The 20,822-nt window shown below is 43.6% G+C and overlaps 1 protein-coding gene across 1 annotated transcript; it reads left to right on the top strand.

The window, feature by feature from the left end:
• Positions 1-1,170: 1,170 nt before the first annotated feature.
• CA6 (carbonic anhydrase 6) lies at positions 1,171-20,802 on the top strand. The gene is made up of 10 exons (XM_009923818.2): positions 1,171-1,314; positions 9,055-9,147; positions 11,264-11,446; positions 15,372-15,520; positions 15,930-16,025; positions 16,594-16,660; positions 17,250-17,407; positions 18,595-18,718; positions 19,248-19,346; positions 19,834-20,802. Exons 1-10 carry the CDS (start codon positions 1,227-1,229, stop codon positions 20,445-20,447), a joined length of 1,671 nt encoding a protein of 556 aa, XP_009922120.2. The 5' UTR covers positions 1,171-1,226; the 3' UTR covers positions 20,448-20,802.
• Positions 20,803-20,822: the final 20 nt, after the last annotated feature.

Below are 20,822 nucleotides of genomic sequence, written 5' to 3'. Positions count from 1 at the left end.
GATGCCGTGCCAAGAGCCGTGTCCGCTCCACTGAATCGTGTGTCTGCGAGAGAGGGCGCAGCTGAAGGCACTGGCCCTACAGTAGCTAGAGGCAGCATTGATCAGGCATCCATGATCAGAAGTCTGGCACTGTTCAGGTGTTGGTATAATTTTTCCTGGATCAGCAGTTTTAAAATTGCACTGTACCATACGTAGTAAAATAAAAGTCAGAGCTGATGGTAAAAATGCCACTGCTCAGTCATGTATCCTGCCTGATTTTTCTTTTTCTCTTTCTTTAAAGAAAAGGTTGAGCATCCCTAAGGCTATGAGATAGCTAGCTGACTTGCGTTTCTGTGGGAACCCAGACTTGTTACCAGTTAATCAAATACTCAATGCACTCTTTTAAAATAATATATTTCTTTCATGGTTTGTGAGGGAGATATATGGCTAATAGGGTGGACACTGGGAACAGAGAGTTTCAGGAAAATGTAAAGCCACTGTAGCTAGTAATCCAGTTTGACAGCCCACACAAGTACACTAACACATTGGTGTAACATGCTGATGGAGCAGATGGAGAAAAAACACCAACACGGTTCTGGCTTAGAGGCATCCCCCACCCAGAAATGGAAAACAGTTCTCATGATCAAAATGCCCTTCCATTGCAAGGCCTAGTCATTTCTTGTGTTTTACAGGCCATAGTAGAATAATAAGTGTAATATATATATTAGGTTTTTTGCTTGCTTGCAACACGCTCATGAGCGCAGAAGCTGACTAGGCCAGCCTTTTCCTTCCCTGTTTAAAGTGGTTGGGCAGGAGAGTTCAGAGCTTTGCAGAGTGGGAAATCACTGCTTCAAACGGCGAAGGATGCCAAGGCAGGGAGCAGAACCACCACAGATCAGGACTTGTTTGCCAGTGGATTAATATGCTTAGTAACCATTATGCAGTGTAGGGTGCATTCCAGGGCGTGAGCTTTTGTAGCACCTTGAAAGCACTTCCTGAATACTCAGGGACTTCTCTTTCTCCCCAGTGCCTCACAAAACACCTGAAGAACATGTGTCTGGGACGCTGTGTATGCACCACCCTCACCTCCTCTATCCGACAGTTCTGCAAGTGCCAGCCTGTTTATGTTTTGGTAAGTTTCTTTTAAAAAAGCAGTCCTGCATCTAAGTGGCCTTATGAATGAGGCTTTCTGACTGCGCTACTACGTCACTGCGGTTGAGGCAAGATCTCCGGAGGAAAGTGATCGGATGCAGAAGTCAGCACTCTGTCACTCAGATTTCTTCTCTTCATTGACTCTGCAGATCGTGGTATTTTTAAGGAACGTTCATTGGAAAGGTAACGGCAGTCTGACTAACGCTGGTTTTGGGTGTCTATTAAAATTATTGAATGACTATTTAAGATGTCTTCTTCCAGGCATTCAAAATCTCCTCTGACTTCACATCCTTTTCTCTTTCTTCTCATCCCCCTTTTCTGTCATGCTTTTGTCTTACAGCTTAACTCTGCGATTAACCACCACAGGTTTTAGGCACATGAGTGACGAAATGACTTGAGATGACAGACCTGATGTCTCTCTTAACGCCTGTAACTTACACTGCTTCTCTTAATTCTTCTGTCTTCTCCCAGGATTTTAGAGATGGACTGGTTAGTGTCCTGAAAATTATTTAAAAGCTGCCAGCTCCAGCATTTAACAGCCAGTCTGAAAGTTACTTCAGTACAGTGACTGGGGTAAGGGAAGGACCTAGACTGAATTAGATCTTTTAAGGTCTCCATATAGAAAACTCGCAATTACAGCACAAAAATTAAACTAAGAGTTGTCAGTGAGGATCTGCTATGAGAATGACAAACCCTGCATGGCTGCAGGGACCTCAGCCTGCTCTCTCACCTGACAGTCTGATTTCTGATTTTCTCCAACTCCAGCTGGCTTCAGAAGGTTTGGGATTTAAATTTTCTGTGGAAATTACTGCCCCTAGTTTGTAAGCCAGCAGGGACAGGGCAAGGAGCTTACAGACCTTGGCCAGAGAATTTTGTCTGACTTTCTGCGAAATAGGCGCTCAGGATTTATTCAGTACTAAAGGGAGTTTAACAGATGCCGAAGATGTAGGTAACATTAGACTAACTGGCCATTTTTGAGAAGTGATTCTATGGACACAGGTTTGCATGCAGCTATGAATATGTAGCATGGGTCAATCATCAGCCTACATGAGTATACAAGAGCTGTGTTAGACACTCGTGTATTAGGCAGAATACTTTGAACACGCTTTATTTAAAATGAAACAGTACTGCACAACAACCACGGCAACAACAAAAAAGCAGGTAAGGTAGCTGGAATAGGAAAAATATATACTACTTGTTAACTACCGTAAATGCTAACCTACATATAAAACGACTACATCCATTTTCATGAGATGGTGAAGGGTTATTTGGAAGTGAACCAACACACAAATCAGGGTGCTAACACCAAAGAATACATTTCCCAGCAGCTCATGATCTGATATGATGATTTGAGATGAGGCTGAAAGCTTTTAAACCAGCTGGATATTAATTGCCAGGAATTGTGCATCCAAAGGCCATAGCTGCTCATTCAAACCATGACAAAACCATTAAGTAATCTCCTTTACAGAGGCCAGTGTGCAAGTCTTGCACTACCTCTTACAGGGTGCTCAAGACTGCTTGCTGAGCAGGTCTTTCCCTTTCACTTCGAAATATATTCTGCTATAAAGGGGAAAGCAAGCTAGGAATCAATTAGCCATTAAGAAATTATATTTAGTATTTAGGGTTTTTTTTAGAAAGGAAACCTGAAAAAAACCAGTATGAGTAAACCAATAACAACTCATTTGTTTTCTTAATGAATGCGTAATGCTTATGTAAAGCATAAGAGTTAACAAGCAGGATTCTCTTGCCACAGAACAGGTACAGCACAGACAGTAGGATTTAAATTTCCTTCATGTTGTCTTCCTGCCTTAAAAATCGACCTCATTCTCATGAGAATCACTTTTAGCTCCCATCATCTTCCCCTCTCTTGCACAGGCAGAGTACAGTGGTGATGAGCTACTGGGAGAGGAGGGGCTGCGGGCGCTTCTGCTCTTGCCGAATGGCCCTGCATGGACCTTGCCTGCAGCAAAAAAACACTGCAGGTCTGAGCAAGCCAACACTGGGGCGCAGATGACTTGAGGAAAGCAGGGACTGATTTCCTGGTCTCTGAAACTGAATGCATCTGTCCATAGTTTGGATCTCTGAGTCATGCAAGTCTGCTTTTATAATCAAAATGAAACAGGCTTGTCTGGATTGATCTCAAAGATACCCATATAAAACGCAGCATCTGTATCAAGGCTGTTTCTCTGCATGGGCTAGAAAGGAAGCTTAAGGTGGCAAAGTCATACCTAGACACACAACTTCTACATGTCTTCCTGGATCTTGCACTCTATGGGATATGGAGTAATTGCTCCTGTAACACTCACTGAAAACTAACTCTCACAGGCTGTAAGCAGCTCAGCAAACACACTCTGGCCCACACACTTAGCTCTCTCAGCACATACCTCAAGCACAGTCAAGGAGTTGAGCAAAATCTGAAATGCAGCAGACGCACTAAATGCTGTGATTAAACCTCTGTCAAAGACTTTATACTCACTATTCTTCCCCATTAATGTGGGCCTGTGAAAACCCTTCTCTTGGTCTATTTTTTTCTTTCTTTCTTTGTGAAATAGGTGTTTGCTAGCATCAATGTGGGATGCCCTGCTCCATGGGTGAGACCCAGCTCCTCTTTTCCACTGATTTGTTTTCTTTACCTTCCAATTTACCTGACACAAGCGGAATCCCAGTTAACTGCTGGGATCTCATTACAGTCACATTTCTTTGATTCCACCACTGTATTTCTTAATGCAAATCCATGTTTGTGCTCCTTTCCCTACCTTTTACATCTATCAAGAAAGTCCTCTGACATCTTCAGAAAATCACTGCACAAGCCTTTTCCTCTGGCCAGGCCTCTGACAAAGCATCTTTTCCAAACCAGCTCTGCTCCTGCTTTGTCTTCTCATATAGCTTTCCCCAATCCCTAACCATAGGCTCTCTTGCTCTAGGGAAAAAGAGCACAACCCTTCCCTCAGGTGTGGCCTCTTCTTCAGGATGCTGAATGACCTCCACCTTTCTGATCCCTTATTTGCCAGCAGCTACTCTCTGCAGTGGTGGGTGAAGGTCCTGTACTGTGGCCCTAGGGCAGGGTCTTCATCACTCTAGAGAGCTGCTTGCCATGCTTGTGGAAAGCTTGGAGAGTGGTTTCCCCTCCTCACGTGTACTTTTAGTGTCACTACATTGATCTGCCCCACTGAGCTGTGTAGGGGTTAATGAATTACTGTTTGTACAGCTCTTTGAAGATGAAAAGTGCAATGGAAGGGCTCTGTTATTGTTACCATGTATGAAGAGTTCTGTACCAAACCCAACTGTATTGTGTTTGGCCACTGGATGTCACAGCTGCTCAACACACAATGCAGCTGAAATAAGAAAGGAAAAGTGCTTACCCAGCAGTGGGCAACAGCCATGTTTCGAGAGCCAATTTTTGTTTTGTGAAGAGTGTTTGTTTGTTAAGGGGCTTGGGGTCTTCTCTTGTGTTTATGTGCTCCTAATATTGATTTTCAGAGAGACTGAGCAGCAACTGTGCTTCCTTTGCATGTTATTACGCTGGGAGATCAGGAGCAAAATGGGTATTTTTATGGAAGGAGGTGCAGATATGTATAAAATACTAATAACACAGTGTCTGAGAAGGTGGACAGATGTTTGCACATGCTGACAAGCTGTCCTGTCACTGAATTATTCCTCCTTTATCCCACCACCATCCAGTCCACAGCATAGAGCCCTGGTATGATGGAAAAATTTCTCCCAGGCCGGCTCTCAACAGCACTCCTTCAATCCTCACACTCAGGCTACGTTCCTGTGTACCTCACACTAAATGCAGAGGGAAGATTGACCTCCCCTTTCCTAATCCTCCCTTCACACTTTGTTTTTTTTCAAAGTCTCAAGTAGAGATCCAGAACATGAAGTCACTTTCAGCAAAGTCTGTAGAGCAGACCAACATAGACATTACAAGAACTGTAATTACATTTCCTGGAAATGAAAATTAAAAGGGATTATTTGACCATGTTCTCTTCCTTTTATAGCATCACATTGTCCTTTTCGCCACCTTGGGGAAATGGCGAGTGAAAGGCTGCTCATGCTTGTGGTGCAGTGAGGTGATAACCACACCAGAAGTGATAGGAACGTTAAAGAGTGAAAAGTATTTTAAGATAATCCAAGGGCTATAGCTATAACTAAGAGTAATTGGCTGAAACAAAGCAAAAGAAAATTTAGGTTGACAATGAACGGCAGGCAGCTAATGCTGAGATCTGTTAGACCGTGAAATGGAATTCGCAGAGGAAACCTCTCTGCTTTAGAATGGACAAATCCTGCTTTTAGGAACACTGGTGTAAACCTCTGGTGTCTATCTCTGACTGCCTCAAAGCCCATTTCTATCACAAAGCTTCAGTAGAATCAACAAATGTATGTGAATTTATGTTGGTAGAAGGTGAATTTAGCCAAGCACATCAAAATATTATATAAGAGGAAGGAGGCCTAAAGGGATTCTGTGAACTGGAGAAATGAATTCTAGTGCTTTTCTACCTCTGACTTCTGTGATCTCTGTATGTAGTTGAAAGCCAGGGGGCAAAAAGGGGAAAAAAAAAAAAAAAAAAAAAAAAAAGCACAGGCAAAATTTCAAAGAAGCGAGGGCCAGTTTTGCAAGGAAGATGTAAAAACATTACAGGAATTGTTGAATAAAAGGATCTCATGTTTCAATCCGCAGAGCTATTGCCAGCTTTCCTCATGGGCTTGGGCCTACCAGCACTATCTGCTTTTTGTCTTTCATAAAACTTGTGTAGGCTATGAATACTTTTATTCATCGAGCACGACTTCAGCAGCAAAAGCTCTGTTTGAAGAGGTTTTAGACTCACAAAAATAGGCTGATTGAAGGCAATCTGTCCATCTCGTATCAAACAGCCTGTTCCTGGTCAAATGTTTGCTGGACTTGGGAGTGATGGAGCTATTACTGCAACCCCTGATGAAATTCCCGCTGATTCAGAGGGAAAGGAGTTAACCCTTTCAAGTTCTGGGTCAAAGGAGCACTGAGGTATTGAGCCAGCTACTTCAATGCTATGTCAAGGTTTTAATGTGGCTACCAATACTCAGAATGGATCTGAAAGTCAGACTTGAGCTGAGCTTTAGGCCAGCGAGGACAGAGGGAATAGCCTGGGAGAAGCAGGATTTAAAAGATGGCAGAGAGTCAGGGAAAACTGTAGAGATAAAAGTGAAGTGCATGGAAGCCAATGATGTGGGATAAAAGGCTTATTTCCTACTGTAGTCGAGGCGGGAGGGGGGAGGCTGAAGTCTATGTAACTGCATCTGTGTGAAAGTAGCCTGCCTTTGTGAAGAAATCATGCCAAGAATATTCATGGCTGAGATACCCAACATTAGATTTTCCCACTGGCTAAATCTGGGTGCAGAGGTGAGTCCTGTTAGACCTACAATCTTCTTCACTTGTAAAACACCAGTTTACTTCAAGCACGGTCCTGCCGTGATACCTGGAGTTCCTAGGCACTACGTCTGTACTTCTCTCTAGCAATTATATTGAGGTAGCAAAACAGATGACTAACAAAGACAAACCTCAAGACAGCCAGGTTTAATACTATATACACTAAAAATGCTATAGCTCCAAGAACCAATAAGCAATGGTTGATGTGTGTGATACTTTATACAGGAGGAGGACTCCTTCCGTACTATTCAGCTTGTAGTTAGAAGCTTAATATTCAAATACATTTAAAGAGTTTCATTAAAATTATTGTTCGGTCATAACTCCAAAACAAATTCATACTTAGTGCCCTTAGTAAGTCCTCTCCCCAGATTTCTGTGTCTTCCAGAGTAGCCACTAATTTGGGGGAAGCTAACTTGAGCTAACAGACATGTGTTTTTTTGGATGTGCTGAGCACCCACAGCGCTTGCTGATGTCAGGTGAAATGTCACAATTTTAGCATGTTGCAAAAGCTCCATTAAAAATTAATTCACTGTCATCTCCAGTTTCCTGGCACCAGTACATTCTCAAATGGGCTTTATTTCAAATCCTTTGTGCAGACTGGGCTAGCTGATCGATAAAGCACAGGCAAGAGAAACAGCTTGTCCCTGAATGAAATCCATTTAAACACTCTTGGCGTGCACACACAGGCAGGGTGGCAGGAGGGATGCTTTGGTGCAGAGATGACCTCCTGTTCTTGACTCTTGTTCACACCCTCATGTGCTGCTGTGTGGAATTCTGGAGTATAAACAGGTATAAACCCCCAAAATTTCTCCCTCAGCTAATTTCAAAGCTTATTTACCCAACTGGATACACAAGGATTATGAACTGCATTGCGGGGCATGTTTGATTAGTTTAGTCCTTACACAGTTCAGCGCAACTGTCAGAATAAATGACTTCTTCAGGGGAGAGAGGGGAAAATACACATTTGGTTAATCAACTCAATATTACAGTAGTTTCCAAAGATTAAATATGCACCGCACAAAACAGCAAATCGGGAAGGGCCTTTTAATGTTAACAATTCACTTGCAAAGAATAAGATTTTGAATAAAAACCTGCTTCTGTTCTTCAGCACAGTCTAATCCTAGAAACCCGAGTTCACGTAAAATCTGTAACCCACCTCTGGCTCTCATGGTTGAATTGCTGTTATTATGTACCTTATTGCTGAAAATAATAATTGCAAATATTATTGCAAGTGGCAGGGGCATTGGAAACAGAAGTGCTGAGATTTCACTGATGTGAGTTTTCTTGCCAAATGTTTCATATTGCTGCCTGTCACCCCCAATCAACTGCAAAGTTGATTTGCATTTGGTGTAGGCTGTAGCTCCTCTCAGCACCAGGTGAAAATTCCATTCCTGCGAAGACGGAGACTTCTGCTCCCCTTTTGTTATTAAATTGTGGGTTTATGGGTTGGGAAGCAGTGCTGGGCAGAAAGGGCTGTTGGTAGTGTGTCATTCTTGGGAGGTGGGAGTGGGGAGAAGGCTTTTCAAAGGGAATGACATTTGCCTAGAAACAGGATACAAAAAAAAAAAGGCAGGCACAAGATCCATGGTCTGTTCCCTGGTTTGCCAAATGACTTTTTTTACTGGACCTTGGGCAATTATTTGGTTGGGACACATTTTTAAGGAAATCGAGTGGCTGAATATGTATAGAGCCAGTACTGAAGTCCACAAGAGCATTTAGACATCGACACCTGCTAGTTTTTATTTGAATTCCCATATGTTTTTTAAGAAGTCATCAGGGTTTCAGTATCTTGTATCATGCCTGTATCTTTCAACAGTCTAAAGATTTTTTCAGAGCGCTGAATTTTCCAAAGGTTGCAACTCTCTCACATTCAAAACTAGATTTTCAGTGACTAGGGAAGGTGTTGAAAGCAACATGCTTTGAAATACTGGTCTTGTGGGTGTGGAGCACTTTTAAATCTGGCCTGAGAAGTCTGATTTTCAAAGGAGCTAAGTCTCTACAATTTTGACTTCTACTAAGATTGTGAATACTCAGCACTTTTGAAAACCAGCCCCTTAAATGTCTTCTGCCTTGGCTCCTTCCTCTGTGTAACAAGGAAACAGTTGGCCACCTCAGGACAGTGTTTTGAGATCTGTTAGGTATCTTTGCTTACAAAGCACTGTTTTAAGGATACTTGCAAGGAAGCTTTTCTACCTGCTCATCAGGAATGAATGGACAGGAAAAGTGGGCAGAGAGCGTGCAGCAGCTGGGGTCAGACAATGACTCCGAGGCCATCAGCTTTGTCCATCGGGGGAAACCTGTTCCATTTGCACAGGCGGCTTGGTTCAAAGAATCAATGAAGTACCTTTAGCGTTTAAAGTTGGCTGTCCAAATAAAGTATCTCTATGGCAATAATGTTTTGGATGGGTGAGGAGAAGGGTGGAATGGGTGCTGGAAAGGCCATACCTGGAGTAAATTAGTATTTATACTTCCTGAGGATTTTTAAAGAAATGAACTCTCCACTTTGGTTCTGACTGCAGATACAGCGAGAGACATGTGGATCACAGCTGTCTTGTTCCAGCTGCTCCTGGTGCATCTGGGCTGCTCTCACCTAGTGCACTGGACATACAAAGGTAATGAAAAATGAGGCTGTTTGGGGATTGCTACTGCTTGGTAAAAGACACTCCCATCCTTTTTGTGCTGCAGAAACAACACTCAGCTTGACTCTTTTTCCGTTAGTGAGAGATCTCCACAGAGCAGCTAATTTATTCCACTTTATTGATGCCTGTGTGTCTTGAAAGTGATTCTCTTCAATGTCACCCCTTTTTACGCCTTTGTGCGGTTAGGACACATTGTCAGAGTTGGCAGACCAATGAGGTTCAAACAATGGGCGAAATCTTTACAATGTGTTAGAATAAAAGCTGCCCTTTGGATGATACTGGAAGGAAAAGCTTTAAAAACTGGCTGTTTATTATTTTTTTGTCATATTCCATGCAGTACAGTCTCTAAGAATTACTTATTCACGCATTTATATTTTCTGTGAAATTTTTTCTGATTTTCATTTGTTTTAGGGGGTTGTTTGCAGAGCTCATTGAAGTAAATGGTAGTCCTTGTATGATCTTCACTGGGCTGGGAATCAAGCTAAAACAAAGGATATTGTTGACTAGATGCAACATCGCAATTAGGACACTAAGCCGTTTGCAGAAGTTCTCTCTGGATTTTCTTTTGGCCAGGCTGCCTGCATCTCCTAAGCCTCCCATACTTAATCAATGTCAGGAAACAAATACTTGCAAATTGACATTACTTAAACAAAATAAAAAGAAAAGAATTAGCAAATAGTAACAAATCCTTAGGTGCGGCTGTAATTATAATAATTTGAAAATTAGGAAGACGTTGAAGTAGTTTTGAACTATTTTCTTTTTACAACAATCACCTCTCCTTCCAAACCATCTCTGCAGGATTTGCGGTCAGTGAGTTTAACAATCACGTGATGATTACTCCTTAGCTCTAGCTCTGTTTGTCTCAGACAGACATGACTCTGACATTGATCAATATATTGCAGTTCTGGGGTGAAGAAGAAAAGGTTTCCTTACTGATTGTCAGTCACAGCCATGACAGAGATGGCATCAAAATTCCTACTTATCCTTGAAGTCCTAAATACAGCACTATGGAGAGGGAAAATAGCCTTAAAAGGTTCAAGCATTTGTTAAGAGTTTCAGCAGCACCCAGACCTCTGCAGGAAAGATTCAAATTAGGACTAAGAGGCTTAAAGCTATTGGAAAAAGGCTAGCATCCAGCATGCCAGGTCTCTTACACATTTGCTTCCTCCATAGGTGACCACAAGAGATTTTTAGTATTAAATACTTGCAGAAATTATGAGTACGTGCAGGTGAAGCTAAGCCCTTTAGTTCTTAGTCCCATGTCAAAGGTTTGTGTCTGAGCCAGTGACACTGAGCAGGAAAAGGAGCTGGTATGAACACTTAGCGTGACCTTTAGGGTCTATTAGGCCTGGGGGCTGGAAGGGCATCGAAAGCTCAGAGCAATCAACCAAATCCAGAAATTGGGATGCCCAGGTCCTGTTCCACACAAGGATGTGTCTCACAAAAGCAATGAATCGCTTTCTCATTATTTGTTGTGTGTAAAAAGGGGGCACCAGGAAGAGGCATAGCACTGTGCTGAGGAAAGGGGTGGGTTTCGTTAATAAAAACACACCCAGGACATCAAAGCCACCCCAGACCACTCCTATCCCAGAAAACATATAATAAAAGGTTCATTTTGTTTAAACCATTTCATTCCTATTCTTCTTTTGTTAGTTCTCTCCCTAGTTAAAAATAGGATCAGGAACTGGCAGCAGAGTTGCTAAGCAGAGACTTCCCACCCATTGCCCTGGTCCTATTCACTCTCACATCAGTTGAGAACCCGACTCCACAACTTTGGCAGTTGAGACACATTTAAATCCCCATTTCTATATGAACACTGCTTCTCTTTTGGTGGAGGTTCAATCTCCAGTGACCAGTAAGCTATTACTGCAATGCAGGTTTCTTATTTTGCAGCACAGTTGTCCTGCAGACAGAATAACATATATTTTCACTCTAGGGAAGGCAGAGAACCTTTTATTGTTGCAAGTCCTAGTGTTATAATAACTAGATTGACATGCCCTGCTGGCAAATGAGGAGAGTTTTCTGACTCCTGAGCTAACAGCAGTTCTCACCATGTCCTAATAACCTGGTTTGTTTCTCCTCCACACAGAAGGCAAACTGGATGAAGAGCACTGGGGAAAGCACTTTGCAGACTGTGCTGGCAAACACCAATCTCCAATTGACATCCAGAGGAAAAAAGTGAGGTACAACCCCCAGTTGCTGCAGCTGGAGCTGAGTGGTTATGACGGGCCTTTGCAGGGGGATTTCACAATGACCAACAACGGTCACTCTGGTAAGACTAGGGGGATCCTTCTCATTACATACCTAAAAAGAGGAGCTGGTCAAGAAGTCATTGCTGACAAAGCAGCAGCCTGAAACAGAAATCAGGGCATAGGGCTCAAGGAGTTTATTTGGTCCTGCAACAGCTCGAGCTGTCAGTCATCTTTTAGTCAGCAAGAGAAGCTCTAAGGCACAAGGAAGCAAGTGCTGCCTATCCGCTCCAGCTGCATTTTGCCCCAAGCCATGGCTTCGTACATGCATGGATCACTGCACATGCAGCACCCAGGGCCCTCCCATGCACTGCTTCCATGACAGTCGGTGATGCTGGCAGCCAAGAGTGCAGGGAACAGGCCAGCAGCAGCAAAGCAAAGGCCTTACATTTTTGAAATGCAGATGTCTTTAATAGTAGGGCTGTCCTGAAAACCCAACCCTTTTTATCCACACCACTTTGTTAGCGTCCTGTACTGCCGAGTTCAGCTTTCTGTGCATCATATTGGGTTGAGTATTGCAGTGCATTCAGTGGGAGAAAGAACATACCTTCCTGCTGAGACAACTGATGGAAGAGATACCTGAACCTGACAGCTTTCTGCTTTTAAGCTTTGAAGCAGGCTGTAGTGCATCCTCTGGAGGCTTCCACCAGGCAGTGTAGCATGCACTTATTACATTGTGTTTGGGACATAAAGGAGACTTTATGACTTCAGGTATGTATTTTCCCAGCACGTGCAGGATATGGGAACAGCTCCTGTGTGTTCATCTCAACACTCTGCCGTAGCTAGAACATGATCGCAAATCTTTCGTGGCTAGCAAGTCACACTAAGTTGAAATGCGATGGAATGAGCAAACTGTGCTGTAGCAGTAGGCGGGTTTTTCTTCCTTGGCTGAGCAGATGTCCTGGGAGTATGTCAAGCTCATGACAGTGCAGAAACAGATTATTCATTTTAGCTGATTGAAGCGCTATCCAGACAAAGCCCCCGCTCCCCCCCCTTTTTTTTTTTTTTTTTTTTTTTTTACACTCACCTTACTTTACTATCTCACCTCATTCTGCTCTCCTAGTTTTGGTGTTTTCCTCAATCACACATGAAAGCTTTCCAGAAACACATATATAAACCAGAGGGAAAAAAAAAGGCAGTTATATTTCCGCAAGATATTTTCTCTGTTAGACATTAAAAAGGGATGAAAGGCAGCTAGAACATTATAGATTGACCCTTTCTTTCAGTGAACTACAAGACTGCAGGACAATAGTAAAGAGTAGTATTTGGGTCATGCTGACTCCTCTCTGCATTCAGAAAATGCATCTTTTTTCCCCTGTGCAATAATAAAAACTAGAAGTGATAGGAATAGAGACCCAGAGTTCAATAGCAAGTTTGCATGCAAGGTTTGGTTAGATATAGTTCATACAATGTACAACACTGAGGAGAATCCCTCCCTTATAGTCAGAGGACTGGTATTTCAGGTCTCAGGAAGGCAAGCTGAAGCACAGCATGGGTTAAAAGCCTTGCTTTGGGCCACACAGTCTCAGGGCAAGGCTTATCATTTAGGAGGTCCTGGATTCCCCTGCTGCAGTCTGTAATTCATTGTCTAAATAATTAATCAGCTGGTACTGTTGGGATAATGCTTTTGGACTACAGATGAGCAATGAGACAATTTTCTAATAGCTGCAGTGGAGAGGGAATGAGTATTTTTGGGGGAAGGTGTTTGGAACATAAAGCTGGTAGCTCTTTAATCCTGCACAACAGTCCTTTCTTCGTCTCTGTAACAGAGCACGAGAGAGAAATATGGTGTGAGAGCAAGGAAATGAAGTGATGAGAGACATACTGCCTTCAGAGAAAAACTGTTGTGATTTTATTTCTGAAAATCATAACTCCTGTTTGTTGCCCCCACAAGCTCTACATTCAGTTAGAAGCTCTCATGTCAACATTGCTACTCTGACTGCCTACAAATTACTTTCTGCAGGTCTAGCTTTCAGATCTGACCACACGTGTGTATTTTCCTATTCTTTTGTTAACATCAGAACAATGATTATCTGATGCAGGGCATTTTAGTAAAGAACAAAGGCAAACGACTGTCCTTATTCACAGCTCCTGTGAAGTCAGGCTAGGTTTTCCTACTGGCTTCAGTGAGATGGGACAGGGTAGCAACATCTGTCAAGGAAAATATTCCACTGGGCCACAATAGAAAGCATTCAGCTGATCTGAAAGGGACAGGAGATGGATTTATCAACAGGACTCTCCTTACAGGCTCTCAGGATCTGAAAACCAAGTGTCTCACCTAAGAAACCAGCTACACTTTCTCTCTAGTTGTATAATTACCAGGCTAAATGCCACCTGAGAAAGCCTATTTGCAGTAGTGCAGAATGTCTGTGTGCAAACACACTCACACAGATAACCTTAGTTAATGAAGCCTTTTGTATTTGGCATTTGGACTTCGTTTTGTTTTTTTTGTTTGTTTTTTTTTTTTTTTTTTAAACAGGATTGGTCCTCTAGCAGGTAGCAAGGACATGCACAGCTCTGGATGATTAAAATGTCATCCATGCAGGATGCGCATGCTTCCTCCAGTAGCAGATTCGTTTTAGAAGTGGGACCTTAAATGTGGCCTTCATTAAACTCAACCACCTCAGAGGCCAGAGATGGGAAAACAGGCTTGCTGCATGTGCTGTAATCGGTAAGGCAGTAATGGACAAGAGAGCAGAGCAGAAATGCTAGAGAAAGGCACAGTTACAGTCAGATTCACACTGCATAATCCCAGCCAATTTTGCACTGCCTGGCAAAACTAGAACTAAGCAGGAGTAAGGCACTTCCAGCTCAGAGCAGTCACGCTTTCCACACACACTTTACGCTGGTGAAAAGTAGAAGCAAACTGGGCTGTTACCTACCTTCATGCTTTCTGCAAAGTATTTGCATAAAATATCTTACAGAAGACTTAAGCTTCCCATAAACTCAGAACATAATTCTCCGGCTGTGTTTGCAGAAAGCAGAAACCACAGTGAGGTACTTGAGGTAAATAACCCTAATTATGAAAGGCAGTCAGCAGGGATCTTATGTAAAAAGGTAGATAGTTTTTTTCCCCCCACTCTAGACTCTTTGGGATGTTACAAGGAAACATGTTTTCATCTTGTCTGTCTGTAAACAGCTTACAAACAAAAGAAACTTCTCATAAACCCAAACTATGACCAATGAATCATATATTGTGATACCTTTTGCAAGGATAGTTGCTATTTTTTATAACATGCTCTGGGTTTTCATTAGGATGAGCCAATTCTCTATTTTCACTCCTAGATTTAGTGTATTTATTAACATAATATGTGATTTGTGGCAGTACATTAGCAGAAATGTTTCATAGTCTCTTTGTGAATACTCCTTGGCAAGGAGAAGCAAAGCGATTTGTCTCTACAAATCCTTCAAGCATTAACACGGCTTTTTCAAACTTACAGGGCTCTGGCCCAGTATGCCTGTTCCTAGAAGATGCAGGGTCCAGACCACTGGAAATTATGATGACAGGTTAGATGAGGCCAGCCGCTTTGTTGATTTCTATCCCCCTTTTCTTCCTCAGAAATAAAGTAGTTAACAAATCTGTGCACTGCCTTGCAAGACGTGATGTACTGTGCAAGAGATTAGTCTTAAAGCACACTTATTACTGCCTAAGGAAAAACCCAGAGCTGCTCAGATGGAAAAGAAGTCTGCAGACACAGCTAGTGCCCAGTCATCTTTGTGCCCGGTATGGTCTTTGTGGTGCAGAAGCCTGAGGTCAGGAAGGATTTTAAGCACACCTAGCTTTAAGCTTCAGTGCTTTTCCTTGCATACTGGAGTTAGTTCCCTGAACATGACTGTGCCAGCTTATTTGAGAGAGGGTGTTATTAGCAGACAGCACTAGGCACTGTAAGCGTAGCTACAGGAACGGGCATGGCTGCACCCACTGCTGTCTCCAATCCTGTTTTTCAGTTCAGATTGATTTGCCACCCACCATGCACATCTCCGGAGGGCTCCCAGGCCTCTACACAGCTGTACAGATGCATCTGCACTGGGGTGGCCTGGACCTGGAGACCAGCGGCTCTGAACACACCATAGACGGGATGAGATACTTTGCAGAGGTACTTGTGAATGGAGCGGTGTGGAGGGAGGATGCGTTGCAAGTATAGCAATTGGAAAATGGGAGGCTGCAGCACACAAAGCCTGCAGGAAGCAAGGCAGAGACAAATGGGAGAAATAGGGCTCCCGTAAGTGCAGGTGGTTGGTGCAATGCAAGGGCTGAGCCTGATGGTGCTGGCACAAAAGACTAAGAAAAGCCATTGCAATAGCACTAATATCTTTCAAAGAAGGGGTTGTTCTTCCACATTCATCACAGACCTATTAAACTAAAGGTCTATTTGGCTGTGCTGCAAGGGACAAGCAGCAGGAGGTGGGATGGTGACTCTCCCTTCAGTCTGTATTTGGTCCTTTAAAGCACGGAGGAAGCCATTTATCACTTCTTCCTAAATGACCCTTTCTCTCTTCTGACAGCTGCACATTGTCCATTACAACTCAGCTGACTACTCAAGCTTTGAAGAAGCCAAAGACAAACCAAATGGATTGGCTGTGCTTGCCTTCTTGTATGTGGTAGGTTTGATGCCCAGGTTGCTGAGCAAAGCCAGTCTGTGATCACTGTTTATACTACAATCGCAGCCTGAGCAGGTCCAGACACAAGCAGCCTGCACTAGGTTTGCACATTTATCCTGAGAGATGATGTCTGCCATCAGTTTGAGAAAGCTATGCCATAGCAGGACTGTTCTTCCCTTATGTCATCTGGGGTTCACACAATACCAGCCATTAAAACTTGGGAGCCCCAGAAAAATTTGTCCCATAAGAAGTACAGAGGGATTATCAGGTGTGGCAGCTGGGTTCTCCCTGCTGTACCTCAAGGCTTTGCTCTGATTTGCAAGTGGGAACACTTGATTTTGTGTGCGTTTAGAAATGAAAGGTGAAAAAGGATCCTTACAGTTCACTATTCTCAGATCTATGTGTACATACCTTATTATGCCTAGGATTGTCCAGCCTACCAAGAGATCTGCGATAGTATTTGTTCTCTTTATCTCCCAATTCATCAGTTAGTCCCCCAAGCTGATTAGTACTATAGAAGGACAGGCAGGTCACTAACCTTTTGTTCAAGTTTCTATGCTGTGTTTAGGATGGGCACTTCGAGAATACCTACTACAGTGAATTCATTTCCAAACTGGCAAAAATCAGGTTTGCAGGTAAGACCTGGGAATGCCTTTCTACATACTTGATATTCTCAAAGCCTGTACATATGTACTGGGTCTGGGGACAGACATTTTGCTGCTGCTTTGCTTGCAATTATGCGGCCAAGCATCCTCAGCCATGCACAACTTCACACCATCCCTGCCCACGTATCTCAAACAGCAGCCCACACAGCAGGGTGGTGTGGAAGATGCTCAAGGCAGCAATAAACATACTCCCGGTAGGTCTACGCAACACACTGCGGCACCATCTGATAACTTCCTACAGTCCTGCAGTCCGTACACCCAGACAGCAGGTGCTCTGCTGCACTAATACACTCCGCTTCCCGCGAGGACTAACAGTTAGTGGCAAAGCACCGAGGTGCAGTTGCCCACCACCTCCAGGACCCCAGGTATCTCTGGATGACAAACCGTAGACCCACTGAAAGAACCATTTGTTTCCCTCCATCTTCATCCAGTTCTGCCAAAGGTCTAATATACCAATGCTCTGGGCAAAGTGATTTGCCAATCCCAGCTTTAACACCACTCTCGCCTTTCTCTTTGCTCCCCATTAATTGTTAATATTGCCTCTCTGTTTCCTTTTGAGGTCAATCAACAAAGCTCATTTCTCTGGATGTCCAAGCCATGCTGCCAGAAAACCTCTCGCACTTCTACAGGTACCAGGGCTCACTAACAACCCCACCTTGCTTCGAGAGTGTGATCTGGACCATCTTCCATTCTCCGATTGTCCTATCACACACGCAGGTGAGTGATAACTGTTCACCAGACAGAGCAGCCTCTCTTTCCTCCGCGCTTCACCTTTCTACACAAGTTTCCTTTTCTGTCCTCCTGTGATTTTGAGAACAGCCTGACAGAAGAGCTAATAGGACTTTTCTCATATAGGGCTTTTGGGACAGACTCCTGAGCAACTGGAATTACAGGTGGCTGTAATGACACCGTGACACTCTATCACAGCAAGGGCTAGTTTCTGTATAGCAGCAGTTTACCTGAGGTCTGGTGAGTGATAACAAAGCTCTCTGCTCAGTTAAGCTCAACCATACTGAGGGACTATAAAAAGGAAGAGACCACTCAGAATCAACAAGGCAAAAATTACTGCAAGAGAGTCCAAAACCAGCCCCCCCAAAACATAAAAGAGCCATTCATAACTTTAAAATAATTACAGAATAATTGGCACATTTTTAAAAGCGTATTTCAGGTTTTTTCTTGTCTACACGTACATTGTGCAGCTAGATTGGATCATTTCATGAGTGGCCTGCTGTGAGTTTTGGCTGCATGACAGGAAAGGGTTATCCAGGCTCCAGCAGAAGCATTACAGAGGTCTTTGTTGAGTGCACAGGAGCACTGGGCAGTAACCCCACTTGTCTCAGCAGTTGAATACCATCACATGGCAGGATCCCCTTCTCTTCTCTCTGTCTGCCTTGTGAGGACAAAGGCTTTAGCAGGGGAAAAAAAGTAAACACAACTAAAATAAGCTTACTGTTAAGTCTTACAGAGTGGTTCATCTTTCTTAATGAAAAAGAAGCATCAGAAACTTTTTCTTCTAGAACAGCAACATCATAAAGCGGAGACTAGAGTAGTGGAGGATCACAGTGGGTTCTCATTTGAAAGAGAAATACTCTTTTTGGTAGGGGGAAGGCTAGTAGGCACTTGTGAGAAAACAGTATGCTACAGAAGAGCACCAAAATCTCCATCCATGCATACCATCAGGCAGGTGTTAAAAACTTCCTTCAGGCAAAATACCTTTATCATGAATTAGCTGATAAAAGCCCTCGTGTTCTGTTCCTTTCCCCTGCTAATAATCAGCAAGCCACCCTGTGGGTTCCTCTATAACATATTGCTGGGTTTAATCCTGAGCTGCAAAATCTGCACTGCAATTCTAGGCAAAACTGTTGTTCCCATCGCCCTCTGTAATAAGCCTGTGTTGCTCGCAGATCAGCCTCCTAGAGAACACCTTGCTGGACTGGGAAAACAGGACACTGCGCAACGACTACCGGCATGCTCAGCCCCTCAACGGGCGCGTGGTGGAGTCCTCCTTCAGAGCCAAACTCACCCAAGGTAAAGGGAGTCAGCAGGCACGACTCAGGCTTTCCCTGGGGAGAGTCAGGAGACCTACATGGAAGGAGTTAAGTTGCAAATCACTTAAGCTAGGCATGTTGGAGATCACCTTTCCCAGGAATACCAGTGTAGCAGTGTCCCTGCACAGCAGGTGGAGATGGCCCACATGCCTTTTTGCCCCGGGCCAATACAACTTGCTGCTAATGGTGCAGTGGTGGTTGCAGGTTGTGTGCCAGCGCTTTGTTTTGACTGCAATGGTGTCACACAGGTCTCCCAAGATAAGTGGTACTACATGGCACTACACAAGAATACTAGGTTCAGATGTGTCTGCATCCATATGGGTGAGGTACACTAACCATTGTAGAAACAGTTCTGGCATGGCTGATTAGCCAGGCACCATATGGAGGTGAGACGCTGCATTTTAAAACAAAGGTTTTCCCCAAACCTACAAACTAGAAAGGAGAAAAAAAAAAAATCTACCATGTGCAGGTCCTGGCCTTCTGTAAATTCCGCTGTCTGATTACTCTAGAACAATGCCACGCAGAAGAATTCAACCTCAGACTGGAACAAATCCAGATGCAGCTCCAAGACATGAAGAGAGAGTTGCTGAATGGAGTGAGCCACATAGGTAAGAAACGCACATCTGTGGCCTAAATCATTAAGGGGTTTGGTACTGATATGTGCAGGTAGAATTTTGTCCCATATCGAGACCTGCTGATGGAAATTCTTCAACTACAGCATCATTAAAGCTTGCCCTAATCTAGATACTCCCACAGCAACTGCAGCTTTCTCCTGCAACAAGTAAGCACATTATTACAAACAGTGAGGAATTTAAGCTCACAGTTCCCCTAGGATAAACAATCATCATCTCTACTTTACACAAGATGAGAAAAGAAGAAGAGAAAAAAGTTATTTTCCCAAACAGCTGGGTGAGGGGGCTAACTTTTCATCATTTCAAGCCCCTTCCCTGTTGGTACAACACACGCCAGTAACTGCAGCTCAAGCCACCTAAGACTGCCGCAGCTCTGCCAGTTCCTATGGGTATATTCTTCAGGTTTTGGGCTGATTCATAAGCACAGCAGGAAACGTAACAGCTGGCTTTTTTGTTATTTCAGGTATTAAATCCAGCACATTTCCAGCTTTCTACTTCCCTGTGGAAAACATTGAGAGTTTTGTGAACGTTCATCCCCTCCATGATATGTCTCTCCAAGCCTTCACCTTATGTTTCTGGACAAAAGCCCAGCATGCTGGCAGTCAGACTGTTCTTTCCTACTCCACACAGGAGAGGGATAACGAGATAGTGATAACCGTGGGCACAGATGTGGGATTGTGGATAGGAGGCCATTTCATCACCTTCCCCCTGTACCACAAGGAACAAGATTGGCTGCACTACTGCATGGCATGGGCCTCTGAGTCTGGAATAGCAAATTTATGGCTCAATGGAGCAGCTGGTAAAGCAAAGAGTATCCAGAAGGGGTATGTGAGCCAGGCTGGAGGAACGCTTGTCCTTGGGAAAGACAGAGACACTCTTCTTGGGACGTTCTCCAATGGTTTTGCAGGCTGGATGACTCATGTGAACCTGTGGAGCCAAGTTCTCAGTGCTGCAGATGTTCGGGCACTCGCACTGTGCAAACCAGGGCAACTGAAGGGAGATGTCATAGCATGGGGAGAAACCTCCATGACCCTCTTGGGTGGGGTGGTTCTGGAATCTGACACCAGCTGTCAGTGACCCCAACTTTTTTTTTTTTTTTCTTCTCTCTTTTTTAAGGCAGAAAAAGCCAAACTGCTTGCTGGGGAAACTGAGAAAAACTTAGATTATTTGCTTGTTTCTCCTCCTGCTTTGTATAGGCTCACTATGCACCTGCTAGTGTTCCTCGTCCTTTTAACAAGAGAGCAAATCTCCATCGGTGGGATAGAGGCAAAGAACAGAGCAGAACTTGGCACAGTCCACTACCTTGCATTGTCACATCCCTCCCAGGAGTTTGATTTAGCTCCCCATACACAGATCTTCCTATGTGCCAAAGAGCTGTCCTCTTTGCTCAAAGGAGCCACTTTCTCAAATAAAATTTCTCTCACATCCTTCACCCAGTCTCAGTTTCTCACC

Source organism: Haliaeetus albicilla, chromosome 4 (genome assembly GCF_947461875.1).
Source record: "Haliaeetus albicilla chromosome 4, bHalAlb1.1, whole genome shotgun sequence".
Lineage (NCBI taxonomy): Eukaryota > Metazoa > Chordata > Aves > Accipitriformes > Accipitridae > Haliaeetus > Haliaeetus albicilla.
The sequence above is the reverse complement of the archived record's forward strand: the minus strand, read 5'-3'. Positions and strand labels throughout refer to the sequence as shown.